General features: G+C 37.3%; 1 protein-coding gene across 1 annotated transcript in view; it reads right to left on the bottom strand.

Annotated features, from left to right (window-relative positions):
* Positions 1–13,918, bottom strand: part of LOC145688477 (ER degradation-enhancing alpha-mannosidase-like protein 1) — a 90,669-nt gene that overhangs the window by 30,150 nt on the left and 46,601 nt on the right. The window contains exons 4-5 of the mRNA XM_081762762.1: positions 11,428–11,611; positions 6,830–7,004 (exon numbers count right to left, since the gene is read on the bottom strand). Coding sequence (XP_081618888.1) covers positions 6,830–7,004; positions 11,428–11,611 — 359 coding nt within the window. The remainder of the gene's footprint in view (positions 1–6,829; positions 7,005–11,427; positions 11,612–13,918) is intronic.

The following is a 13,918-nucleotide window of genomic DNA, read 5'->3' as shown; positions in this document are numbered from 1 at the left end:
GAGACCTCTCAGATTTTCAAAGAGGGCAAATTGTTGGTGCGCGGTTATGTGGAGTGAGTGTGACGGCAGTGGCTACTGTGTTAGGTATGTAGCGTGGGACAGTGTCGAAGGTGATGACGGCCTACACAACACACGAAAAAACCACATTGGGGAAGCGGAACAGTGGGCGGAAGAAAATCATGAGTAACAGGTCACGCCGGGTATTAAAGCGCATTGTCACGCAGAACCGTCGTGCCACTGCGGAGCAAGTGACGGAGGAACTCAACCAGCACCTCTCCCATCCTATTTCGACAATCACAGTCCGCCGCGAATTACATGACATGAACTTACGGGGTCGTATTGCACGGGCCAAACCGCTCATCAGGGACCATAACGCTTTCGCACGCCGCAAATGGTGGCGCGACCATGCAACTTGATCCGTTGAGGACTGGAAACGTGTGATATGGTCGGATGAGTCATCCTTCACCCTATTCCCAACCACGGGCCGTGTTTATGTGTGGAGAGCGCCCAAAGAAGCTTATGATCTGCAGTGTCTCCGCCCAACTGTGAAACATGGCGGCGGCTCGGTGATGCTGTGGGCCGCCATATTATGGTTTTCATTGGGTCCTGTGGTCACACTTAGCGGACGAATCACTGCCAACGATTACGTCGCAATTTTAGGAGACCACTTCCATCCTATGGTCAAGATGTTGTTCCCAGACAATGACGCCATCTTCCAGGATGATAATGCACCCATTCACAAAGCTGACGTTGTTGCAGCGTGGTTTGAGGAACATCGGGATGAAGTTCAACACCTCCCCTGGCCCGCCCAATCCCCAGATCTCAACATAATTGAACATCTGTGGTCCGTCTTGGAAACACGACTCCAGCGACGATTTCCACCTCCGTCCTCTCTCACAGAACTGGCCGATGCCCTGCACGAGGTATGGTGTAAAATTCCATTTGCTACCATTCACGACCTCTATGCCTCCAGGCGAAAGGTGGCCCGACACCGTATTAAGCTGGTAAGTTGCAATTTCGTTCAGGTGTTTCCATTTTTCTGATCACCATCTGTACTTATTCCACTTAACCACTCTCTGACACCTAACATTCAATTCATCTAACAATTCTTATTCGCAACAGAAACCGGACTCTTACGTCACGAAGGCACAGATATTAATGGCATCCGCTTAGAACGGCTGAAAAATCACCTACAAATTTCCTATGAAAGCTTTGTTACTAATTTACCTTTCTCATGAAAAATGGCAAAATAATTATTAAATTTTCACACAATCTCCGGATATTACGATACTACTGCATTCGAAACAATTTAATTTTCACTTTTATTACTTCTGCCCCCTCCCTTGCCCACACACCTACACAATAAAACCTAGTACAACAGATGCTGGTGTACTATTCACTAGTTATGGGTAACTAAAGACGCATTTAATATAACATACGACGCAGTAACTTTAGTGTTGCAACATTATTTCAGTAGCTTATTTCTATTTCTACGCCTTAAGGCAGCGTTTCCCAACCTTTTTCAACTTCCGGCACACTACGGGTGCAACTTGAATTCTCGCGGCACACTTATAGATATTATTATTTATTATATGTAAATATATAATACCGTATTTTTTTCTGTGATTATTGATCTCAGAGAGAAGAAAGGTCGATCACTGGTTTTCCCCCGTGATAAATCAATATGCTTGTTTTCCGTTCTAATTTAAAAATAAAAAAACAATTGCATTGAAATATAGGACTCAGGTTTTGAAAATACACTTTCTTTTTCGAAAATTGTAGCCCACCTTTCACTAAGAAGGAAGATGACTAAATAACAAAGGAACCACCAAATCTCTTGTACTTTCAAAACACAAATGTAGGTAGTGAGTATTTGCGTCGTCGAAAGGATTGAATGATATTTTAAAATTTCAATTTACGAAATAGTCTGCAACAATAAAGAAGCGATAGTGATCATAACAATGATAACAAATACTTTTTTCAACATTAGAAATGTACGGAAAAGTAAAAGAATACGAAACTTATAATTTATTAACATGGTTAATATACGTTACAATTTTTAAATATTATATGAAGGTTAGAATTGTTCAATAATATTAGTAATGCAACAATTTTTCATTAATATCTATTGAAGGTTACAATTATTTAATAATATATGTAGGTTACAATTTTTCAAAAATAAGTGAAACAAGTTGCTGCAAGAAGCAAAATTAATGTGCAACTTGAGCTTGATGTTCTTTCATAATCTTTTTCAATTGTGGACAGATAGTTGATAAACACACCCTCATATCATGTTCCGGAGTTCACAGTCATCACTTATGTTCTTACACTTGATTGTGTTCATTGCAGAAAATCCTGCTTCAGTAGGATGTAGAAATGAAAATGAGAACTTTCAAAGCCTTTGTACAAATAGCTGGATATTCTCGTCGAGAGAAATCCAAAATGATGCCATGTCTTGTTGTGAGTCCTGGAGCTTCAAACCCCGCTCATTCCTCACGTCGACCAATTCACTTTCTTCCTACACATTTAATTCTGCAGACTGTAGTACAGAAGGCGCAAAGGGGTCCCTCATCCAGTCATACGTTTCAACTGATAAGTAGGAAAACTTCTCAACACTGGTACACACAAAAGACAATGTCTGAAATGAATGTTGAGAGGATTATGTCAATTTTCCAGCACTTTGTAAGCTCAAACTTGTCATATTTGTTTTCTTATTCTGTCTTCCCAAAGTGAGAGTTTCTCCCTAAATGAGCAAATTTTGTCATTTAAGGTTAGGATATTTTCGTTATTTCCCTGCACGCTTTTGCTCAGCGCATTCAACGGTCGGCAAGAAAAGCAACTTTATTGCACTAAGAATCATCTGTAAGGAAATCGGCATATTTACCTTCTTCTGACAGAAAGAATAGGAGAAGTTGTTAAGTGCATAAAATCTTGGCAATACGTCACCACGAGACAACCACTTCACTTCTGTGTGATTAACCAACTGAATGCATTCAGAATCCATTGCAGAACATAGATCTGAAAATAGCCTTGTTTTAAGAGGCTTTGCTTTTATGTAATTAACCATTTTTACCATTTGATTTAATACTTCTGCAAGTTCAGGGACAAGAGAATATGAAACAAGTGCTTCTCTATGGAGAAAACAATATGTAAATATTATTTCTGTATTCTTTTGCTTTGCTAATGCCAAAAATCACTTTACAGAATCTGTCATAGAGGGAGTGCCATCTGTGCAAATTTTTTCAAAGATTTCCATGACAAACCTGCTGCATCAAAATAATCACTTACTAAATCAAATATATCTTGTCCCTTAGTTGTTTGGGAGAGCGCTTTACAAAATAAAAACTGTTCAATAATGCTTTTATCATGAATCAATCTGACAAATGCTGTTAACTGTGCTTGATTTGTGACGTCAGTTGACTCATCCAACTTCATAGAAAAAAGAACTCAACCTGATGGACTAATCCTATAGTTTGAGATTCATTATTTTTAGACATGTCTTGAATGCGTGCACTAATAGTATTGTTTGACATAGCAATTTTCTTTACTTGTTTTTCGATATTTTTTGCAAACATTATTTTTATAATTTCGGAACATGCAGGTAAAATTACTGTCACCTGTTATATATATTTATCGTGTTAGCCACTATTTCACCCACAGCATAGCTCGCTTCTTGTGCTTTATCAGATTTACTAACTTGTTTTGTGAAAATTTTGATTTGCTGGGCTTCTTGAGACAAGATTCTTTTAAAATACTCCAACAGTTTATCTTTTAAATTGGCTTGCTTAATATGAAAATGAAGTTTTAATTTCCTTGGTACCATTGTTTCATTGGACAATTGTTCTCCACAAACGACATACTCAAGGCGTGGGCGATCTCCTCCAGTAGACTTAAAACAAAAATTGGAACTTTTTTTTCTTATGCCATACCGTTTCCCCTTTCTTTAAGTATATTCAGTTCAAATTTGAAGTCATTCTGACCAGTGGTTCGTTTTCTACAGCATTTTGAAAGTGGAACTTTAATTATAATCACCCTGTACAATAATGTACTACTTATTACAGTATTTTTTCCAATGTAGAGGTTTATAGTAATGTGAAATACAAATATACATTTTTTCTGTCTTGCGATTTAGTTGCTATAGAATTAACAATTTTGTTTCGATTTCCCCGCGGCACACCTGCGGCCCATTCGCGGCACACCGGTTGGGAAACGCTGCCTTAAGGCCTCAGCTTATCTCAAGTTTACTGGTTGATGTCTAGTCGGTTCATTGATCTATCGAACAGTATGCTTAAACTCCTAACATGTAAACTGCAGACGTGTTCAAATTATTAGACTCAACATGCAATTTCTGAATATTTTACTGTTCTTACAATATTACGTGAGAAAATACGTTTGAACTTAGTCCAAATTACTACCTTGTAACTCTGTCCTAATTTCTAGTGGGTGTGACATATGCTTTTCAATATCAATAAAACAAATGCGTACGTAACATTCAAATATAATTACTATAAAGTTTGTACATCCAAATTGGAAACAAAATATGTAATGGAATACTTACAAAAAAATTCTCTCACACAAAGGTTAATATTTCTTATGAAATTCCTTATTCTTTATTAAGTCTTTTATCCTTTGTGGCATCCTATGTACGAGTTTAGCACATTTTGCCTTCAAGTCAGCATCGTGATACCACAAGTTGTTGATCTCCTTTATCAATTGAAGTTTGGTTCTAATGGGCTTTTTCTCTAGCTTTTCTTTCATGAAGCTCCAAAAGTTTTCGAGTTCATATCAGGACTAGTGCCTGGCCACGGAAGAATACTAATTTTGCTGTCCTCGAAGAATTTTGTCGCAGCTTTGGCCCGGTGGCATGGGACTCCATCATGCATCAAGATGAATTGTTCGTCATCAACCCAGAGTGCAGTCTGGGAAAGCAGTTCTTCTTGAAAAACTTGTAGGTATTGGTCGTGTTTCATTGTCCTCTCTACTATATACAATCTTCCAGGCCCGAAGCCAGAGATCACACTCCAGACCATGACTGAAGTAGGACGCTTCGCGGTTTATTAAAGACATTCCAACTTGAATTACTCCAAGGTCAACGTCGCACATATTGTAAACACTCACCAGACACAAAGATACATGATTCATCACTGAAACACACTATTCTCCAATCGTCAGCAGTCCAATATTCTAGGCCTCATGCCCATTCGAGGCGCTTCTTTGCCATGATTGGAGTAGAATCTAATTTTTGTTTTCTTTCTTGACCGTGTGCTTTTATTCCCTCGGCACAAAGAATCCTTCGAACATTTTCAGGCCAAATATTTGCGCCATACTCAGCCATTTTTATGCTTAAGTCTATTAGAAGTTACACTTCTGTTTCCCAAAGCCAATCTTTTTTCTGATACCTCTTAGCGATAGCTTTGGTTTTCGCCCACACTTCCCAACCCTATTTTGGCTCTTGTTCATTTCAACAGATATTCTACTCACAGATTTTTGTTCTATCCCAACTCTACTAGCAATGCATTGCCGTGTATATCTTATTTTCACCAGAAGTGTTTTGTTAACTTCCATTTTACGCGGAGAAAAGTCTTTTGCTTTTCCCATCATGCTGCAATTACAGGACTACATAGAATAAAAGATTGATACACGAAACACGTCACGATCATTTTAAACTGGCTCATTCGAACTGTTGAACGCTTTGAATGTCGTTAACTTCTTACGACAGCAACCACAATACTTCAGACTGTAACTTGTTGATAGGAACCACAATAGCTATCTACAACTGAAACACCACTTTCAGAATCCCCCCCCCCCCCCTCACTAATACCATCTGCTGTTCAACGGTGATATCACCACTTCAACTGTACAGTAAACAAATAAAGGATCCTATATTGGTGGTTTAACCATTAAATTAAATGTTCGAGAACTCTGAAATTATGACTCTTACATCAATTTTGCATTTTACGAGCGTGAGTCTAATAATTTGAACACATCTGTACCATCAGCCCAGTATAGCAAAAGTAAACTAATATATAGATCGTCACAGGGCTGGATTAACCCATCTGGAGGCCCGGGGATAGAAAAAAATGTGTGGCTCCTGCTGACTTCACCTAATACATTTCTGTGAAAGTACAGTAGGAAAGAGAATGTGTTTCATATTTTTAGTCATATTTTATTTTATGATGATGGTTGTATCTTCATGATTCTTTTTAGATAGCCAGTTGAGATTTTGATCAGAGTGGAGGCCCCTGTCCACCTGGAGGCCCGGGGCTATAGCCTCCCTAAGCCCCCCCTTAAGCCGGCCCTGGATTGTCCAAACAGAAACGAAATTGGTGCTTCTTGATTACAAAATGACTACATCATCACTAAATTCCCTACAATCGGTATAGTTTCCACATGATGCCTAGTTTCATTAGTTTGTTTCCTAACTACATTTAATAAAATTAAATACCTAGGTATTACTTTCCTACTTAACACTGTACTAGCAACTACCACATAACTGCACAATTAGGCAGAGTGCGAAAACATAACGGTCAAGGAAGGGGGAGGGGAGTGTAAAAAAATATCTCTGGAATGTTTCAACATAAGAGAATTTACATATTTGAACATCCATAATCATTAAACTATGAAAGAGCAGGGATATCGCTAACAATTAATAGTTTACCCATTAATTGTATATGAAATACATATTAATTGCGTATGAATTGGTGTTATTAATTTGTAAACTTCTGACAATCGTGTAACTTTAGCCACTTCCTCCTCCCCCTGATTTTGCACTCTGCAATTTGGTGCTAATAAATTACATATCATAAACGACTCGATAATGTCAACTTACCCTCTTCTCAAATATTGTTTTATCACTTGATATGATTCACTGAACATTTTGTAATCTTCTTCTTCACCAAACATAATGTAGGCTTTCAATAAATATTCATAAAATGAGTCTAATCCTGCACCTAAACCACTCAATGTACCTTTCCATTTCCCTGATTGAACATCTATTACATTACCTGCAACACAAAGAGAAATTATGTAAGTTTTTGTTGTTGGTTTGAAGTTTAACGTTTCTTTTCAGCACCAAGGCTATAAGAGACATGAACTCAAAGCTTAAAAATGTATCCAAAAAGCATGAGGTCCCACCAGCAACCGAACCCGTGCCGAAGCATATCTGGGCATGTAGCTACGACAGAGATCTGTAAATTTTATAAGCATTAAGTAAATTATGTGAATGCTCATGTTTTCATAGAAACAATGACAGAAATCTCTAACAATATATATTCAATAGTGAGATCTTTGATATAGAATCTAAGTTGAGTGTTTGAAGATATAACTGCATTCTATCTGCCAGTAAACCTAAAAAGTAAATAATTAACGTTGGATTCTCGTGTTACCATGTTTGATTTATGGTAGGTGTTGAAGGGATATATCAGTTTGAACTGTGTTTATATCAGTTTGTTTAACTAAAGAAAACCACATTAGTAAAACTGTTTTAACTTCAACAAAACAAGTACGATATTTATCCTTACATGTCGACCACGCTGCTTTGAGGCATTCAGTGAAAGAAAGTATGAATAATAGAACGAGAAAAGTTTAGATGTTGTACGGAAAGAGCATATTTCAACTGTAATATTTATACAAACTTGATACTTCTTTCACATTCCGCTGACAAAACTAGTTTCCTACGAGGCCCTGATCAGGTGTCTGAAAGACTAACTTATTCATAGAATTTTTATATTAGTTATTTATTTCTTTTCATCAGAAATAAATAACTAATATAAAACATACATTTTGTACAATAAGCTTGAATGCTGGAAACAGTTTTACAAGAGAAATAGTAGTTGATCTGTAGTTAAACCGAAGGTGCACAAAATTTGAGTGAAAAACTGCATTTGATGAATATAGTTCTAGGTTCAATTTTCAGTAGAAAAGATCTCCCATCAGCTTACATATATGCAGGATGTGAAAGTAAATTAAGAAGAAAAATTGATCATATGAAATTCCTGCTAACTGTTACAAACAGTCAAGATCGTTTTATCTGGAAAGGTTAGTTTTCTGCATCGTCTACGTTTGCTGTTATTTCCTATTTTCTAAGCAGAGATTATAAAATTCTTAATTCAAATACTCCAAAATTGCTCACGAGTTTAATTGAACCGAAATTTGACAAACTTAGATTCAAGTCCTAGTACAAATCGAACAAAGACTCAATAATTTCCTATTAAACATTCATTGTAAGTTGTGTCACATCATTGAAACTTTAATATTATTCGACGCCTTATTTATTTCAATGAAAAGTAATTTCTAACAACCCATACTCAACGGTTTAACAAAACTGTGTTAAATTGAGTGAAAGATTAGTTACCTAATAGGGTATGAGATTTTTACGTTCAAAACAGTATGGATCCTGAATACAAATCGCAAAATGTGGTTAATGGATTTGTTTTTTAAACATTCTTTTCCAGCACCAAGGCTGTATGAAACATGGACAGACCACATATACTCCCACTGAGTATCGAATCAGTATCTCCTGCACAAAAGACGAGATTCCTAACTAGTTACCAACGAGGGATTTCGTTAGCAAACCAATGTACCATTGTTCATGCAGAAACTGCTTTAGTTTAAGAGACAATGGAGGATATTAACGGGATTTTACACTTTGTTTCAAAAATGGATTACAATTACTCTAGTGGTTGTGGGAAAGTATGTAATATCAACATTTCATATCACTGAACAAAGATTGCACATTTACAGTTGTGCGAGTTCTGGCGTTATTATCTTGGAAAATGAGTCACTGAATGGCCATGGTAGCCTTAAAATTATCTCATGATTCCTATCAAGGTAGTAAGGAGACCTACAGAAAACTACGATATGACCAACACAAACCAGCAAAGAGCTCCTTTAACAATCATTGTTGAAAGAAATGCATGAATTGTATGCTTTTTCTGGTATCTTCCACACGAAAATACGTTCTGCAGATGGAAATAATTATGCAAAGCTTCATTCACCCGATCATATTTCCATTGATTGACGGTTTGGATTTCGTGTTCTTGGAATCAATTCTGTATTGTTTCTAATTCCCCTGGGTTGCAAAACGGCTGGCAACAACAGTCCTCCAATCTGCACTTTGTAGTCTTTAACAAATGAAAATATCGTATTTTTATGTGCAGAGTGTATACAAAATACACTATTTTCTTTTTTTGCTGACTCTACATGTAGATTAAGGTCAACATTCTCTTTTGTAGCAACATTGAAGAAATTTTTATTAGAGGTAACAGTCCTATATAATCGTAATACTGTACTGTAACTACTTGGTTTCATGGTGGATGCTCTCTATACTAAAATCGTATACTCTTATGAAGCTAGACAAAGTAGTTCTTTTCGACTTCAAGTCGCAAACACAGCAACAAATTGCCTTTTTGGGAAATCGGACAGTTGTCAGAATGATGATATATCAACATAACGACACAATAAAGTACAGGTACGGTGGCTAGTAACAGTTGAAGAAACGCAGAAAGGTCGCAGTTGGTGACATTTCAAAAAGAATAATAAATACATGTAAATTAGACACTGCTGACCAAGTTTTTACATTTTGTTCAATCTTTCCTATATATACTTACTTTATTTTCGAATATGTTAAATACTACTTCAAGTATATATTCAAATACCGATCTCCATTGAACAGACTAGTACTGAGTTAAAAGTTATTGTCTGATCCAATGTTTATACAAACTGTAGCATCTATTTCTTTCGTTTTCTTGCCACACATAAAAAAACAAACAGTGAAACTGTGCATGAAAAAAATCGGAATCACGTGCGAGTGTTCAAACAAACATAAAATTCCATGACATGGTTTTAAAAAGTATCGTTAACACTCACCTGTGCCATAACCCGAACTCCTCACACTCTCTTAAGAGTTCACTTTAAGTTATGTTTTTTTTTCTCCTTTTAGTGTTATGATTACATATAATTATATATCACTACAATGATCACATTATAACAATGAATAAAATATTGGAAATCAGTATTTAATACAACTGAATTATTCTTCAGATTCTCGTAAAAAACTTCACAGATATTTATTTTTGTTACAATACTTTCAAGATACATTCTATTTACTACTTCACTATTATTGTAAATCTAGATGGTAGAATATTTACTTCTGCGACAGATGATATTGAGCTTGATCATACATTGGTTTACATGAACTTTGTGATGTACATATAGCGAATGCGTGGTTCTTCTGATCGTACTCTCTCTTTCTTGCCTTTACCACTCCATTAACTTCAAAAGAATTAATTCATTTTTAATATAGTTTCTTTTGCGTATAAACGCGGGAATGTACACTATTTAATTGAATTCAATTCAGTTGCCCCTCTACACTATCATGCACAGAGTTACTTAGTCGCAAATCTTTTAAGTTCAATGTCCCAAGATCCCGGTGGGGATACAAGGTCGAAAAGTGTAACAGTTTTTTCAGGCTAGCAATTCTGACTGAGGTTTATCTTCGGCTTTCCTCATTCACACCAGGCAATGTCGTGATGGTGTCTACCATACAGGTCCCAGGCCGCTTCCTTCCTTCCTTCCCTTAACCGAATAGTGTGTTAGGTGAGGGACGTCATTCCTCATACGTGATGGGCTTACGGCCGATATATGCCGGTAATACTCAATAAGAAGTCCCTTACCACCCTTTTTAAAATCCACACGGACGTAATATCATTAAATGTGAGAAAGGTGATACACATTAGGACCAGGGGACACTTTTGGGAGTATGTCACGCGGACGTCCGCCATTTTGGGTTCAAAATTTTTATTATGAAAATTTTTAATGTAGTAAGTTTAAGTGTCTACTGGACATATACATTTAATTCTTTCAAATAGTTTTTGTTTGAAATCAACATCTTCAAAAATAAGGCATCTACAAAGTTTACCGCAAATCTTCGTAAACTGCAAAATAGGCTCATGCATCTGTAAACAATGACAGCTTCGAAGAAAATTCAACATGTAAAATAAATAAATAAATAAATAAATAAAATAATAATAATAATAATGAGTCTGTTTTCAACTCTTTAAAAGTAGTACAATTTCGTGTACAAGAAATTACAAAATAATAAATTTTGTCAGCTACTTTTTAATCTAAATTGGGTGATTAGAAATTGATTGACCCCTCCCCCGCTATGGACTAACGGAAACGGATGATAAGTAAAAGTGAATGATAATAGAATTGATGGAAGAACCCCACCCCCCACACACATTACTGTCTACTACAAATTTACTTGGCATGGGATCGAACCACGGCCATTCACACCAGAGGTGAGCAATTTGCTATTAACAGCCACTCAGAGTCCCGATTGGAAAAATTAAGAAGAAACGGCATATTCCATTCTGCCTTGTAAATTTTTACAAAATCCTAACTTTTGTGCTACTAAGTGATACCTACCTAAGAGCCCAGTGGTCTTGGCTCTTGAGTTCCAAAGAGCTCTATTTGCCCGACGAGCAAATCCTTCATAAACAGGATCATCTAGAAGGCGACTCAATATACCAAACTCTAAAACAAGTGAGCCCGCTCCTGCTGTGCATGTCTCACTCACCACGTTTTTTGGAAGACCTTTTAGTAAATTTACCTGAAACATTGAAAAATTCATCCTTTATAATTAAAATCTTCACATCTTACGTTGCCAGACGTCATACAATGTTCCAAACTCATCTTAACCCAAAACTCAACACATCCTAAAAAGGAGAGAATAAAAACAACAATGATATCAACAGCTGAAATAATCTCTTATTTTATCTCATGCTCTCAGGTTCCAGCGGATTGATTTTCAGAAAGAAAAAATCTTATTGTTATTATATTTAAACATATATTACCGTTTATCAAAATACATCTTTATGTTAAGAAAATAAAACATACAATCAGCCCAATGATAATCTAAAGTTCAATTTTATTTAGATTTTATATAGTTTTTCTAAGGTAAACATCAGTAACTCTAAATGTACAAATTCCTTTCAAAACGTACTTTTAACTGATACACTAGTATTTGTGTTCATTTTTTAACAAGACCTACATGAAACCAAATGTACAATCACGCCGTAACGTAACGCCAAAACCATATTATAGTGTTTCTGAAAATTTGGGCTTAAAAGTATTCTCTGATTCCACTCAACATTTTCATACTTAAAAGGAAAAGATATGTTCTACAAACATGTAACAAGTTACTAATACTTTCAAATGTTTTTGTAAAATAACATTTTCAGGAAGGGTGTAGGTAGTAGTTAGCTTTCTTATTTCTAATCACGAGGTTTCGAGTTGAAATCGCCGCCAACTCTCAGCCCCACCAGCTAAATGACGGGATAGTAACTAAAATGTAGCTCATATCCGAATTCTTTCCATTTGCTTTCTCGCTACTGATATTAAGATCACACTATTGGACCTTACAAGACTGTAATGTTAGTAAGCACATCCGTCCATTATTCCCCGAGAACTTTTGAATGAATGAACGCGAATTTCTGAATTATCACTATTATTATTATCTTTGCAATAGACAGCTAGAACTAATATCTAGACTAAAATTTAGTTTAGGAAAAGAACGGAAACGACTACAGCAGGGTTGTCAGTACTTCAGGTATAAAGGTAACCAAGAAAGTTCTGTCGCTTTTCACTCACCACTTCCGAACATCGATATGTCACCTAAGACGTACCTGAAGATCAAAAATAGTCCCCATCAGCATCGACGATCTTCTACCAACGTCCTGGAAGGCCATGGATTCCATCGCGGTAGAACTTGGTGGGCCGTGAAGCGAAGAAAGTATCAAGTGCATTTTGCACCTCCAAGAGGGATTTGAACTGGTATTCTCTAAAGTGATTATCCAAGAACCGGAACAGGTGATAATCAGAGGGTGCAATGTTTGGGGAGTATGGGGATGCAATATTTTTCCATCAAAGGCAGAGAATGCTGTCCCGGGTCATCCTAACCACATGGGGCTTAGCGTTGTCCTGTAACAGGAGGACCCATTTGCGATTCGAAAGTGCCGGCTCCAGAGTTTTGAGTTTTTCTTGAATATGGCTCAACTGCTGACAATACACAGTTGCACTGATGCTCTGACCAGCTGGTAGCAGTTCCCGATGCACGATGCTGCGAGCAGTCCACCAAACACATAGGAGAACCTTTTGCTGCAGTGCTGGAACCGGTTCATGGGATGCTAACCAATGATGACGGTGCCGTGGAGCTTCATACAGGGCCCACTTCTCATCACATGTCAACACTGTCCAGAAATGACTCCTTCCTCAGACGAGACAGCAAAGAAACTCACGTGTCTGCTCGCGTTGAATTCTGGCCCGGAGTAAAATCATATGGGACTCATTGACCCAAATTGTAGTGCTTTCAAAGTTGATGGAGGTGCGCCGTGTGTTTTTACCACTCACACTGAATTGTAGTTCCAGTTCCTCATATGTCTGGCTACTGTTCGCCCCAATTGCTGCCTGAAGATCTTCATTTTGCACAAGTGTTGGTCTTCCGGCACGTGTTGCGTCTTCGTCCGTTAAACCACAGTTGCACTGTCCGTGTAGTCACGACACCCTCACCAAAGGCCTGGCATGTCTTTCGCCTCGCCGCAACGGCGTTTGACCCCAGTTTGAACTCGTACAGCATATACGCCCTTATGACAGTCAGTGGAGGTCCCATTTTCACTCTGTGCTCACGCAAGTTCACGGTGTAACTGAAGTGCCACAACCAGATAGTATGTTGGATATACCCACACGAACAACTGACCTTCGCCTTATCTCCATTCGCATTCAATTCATGGTGTGACGGCCAATGGAACACAGTCTTCCACTAAAAAGCAACTTTCTTGGTTACCTTTATTGAAAATGTAGATTCTAGTGTGTATGAGCGTGTTCAAATCTTCAGCGCAGGAAGCACAAGCTAGGCGTA

Source organism: Thermobia domestica, chromosome 6 (assembly GCF_964235325.1).
Source record: "Thermobia domestica chromosome 6, izTheDome1.hap1.1, whole genome shotgun sequence".
NCBI classification, from domain to species: Eukaryota; Metazoa; Arthropoda; class Insecta; order Zygentoma; family Lepismatidae; genus Thermobia; species Thermobia domestica.
This window is presented reverse-complemented; position numbering and strand designations above follow the sequence as displayed.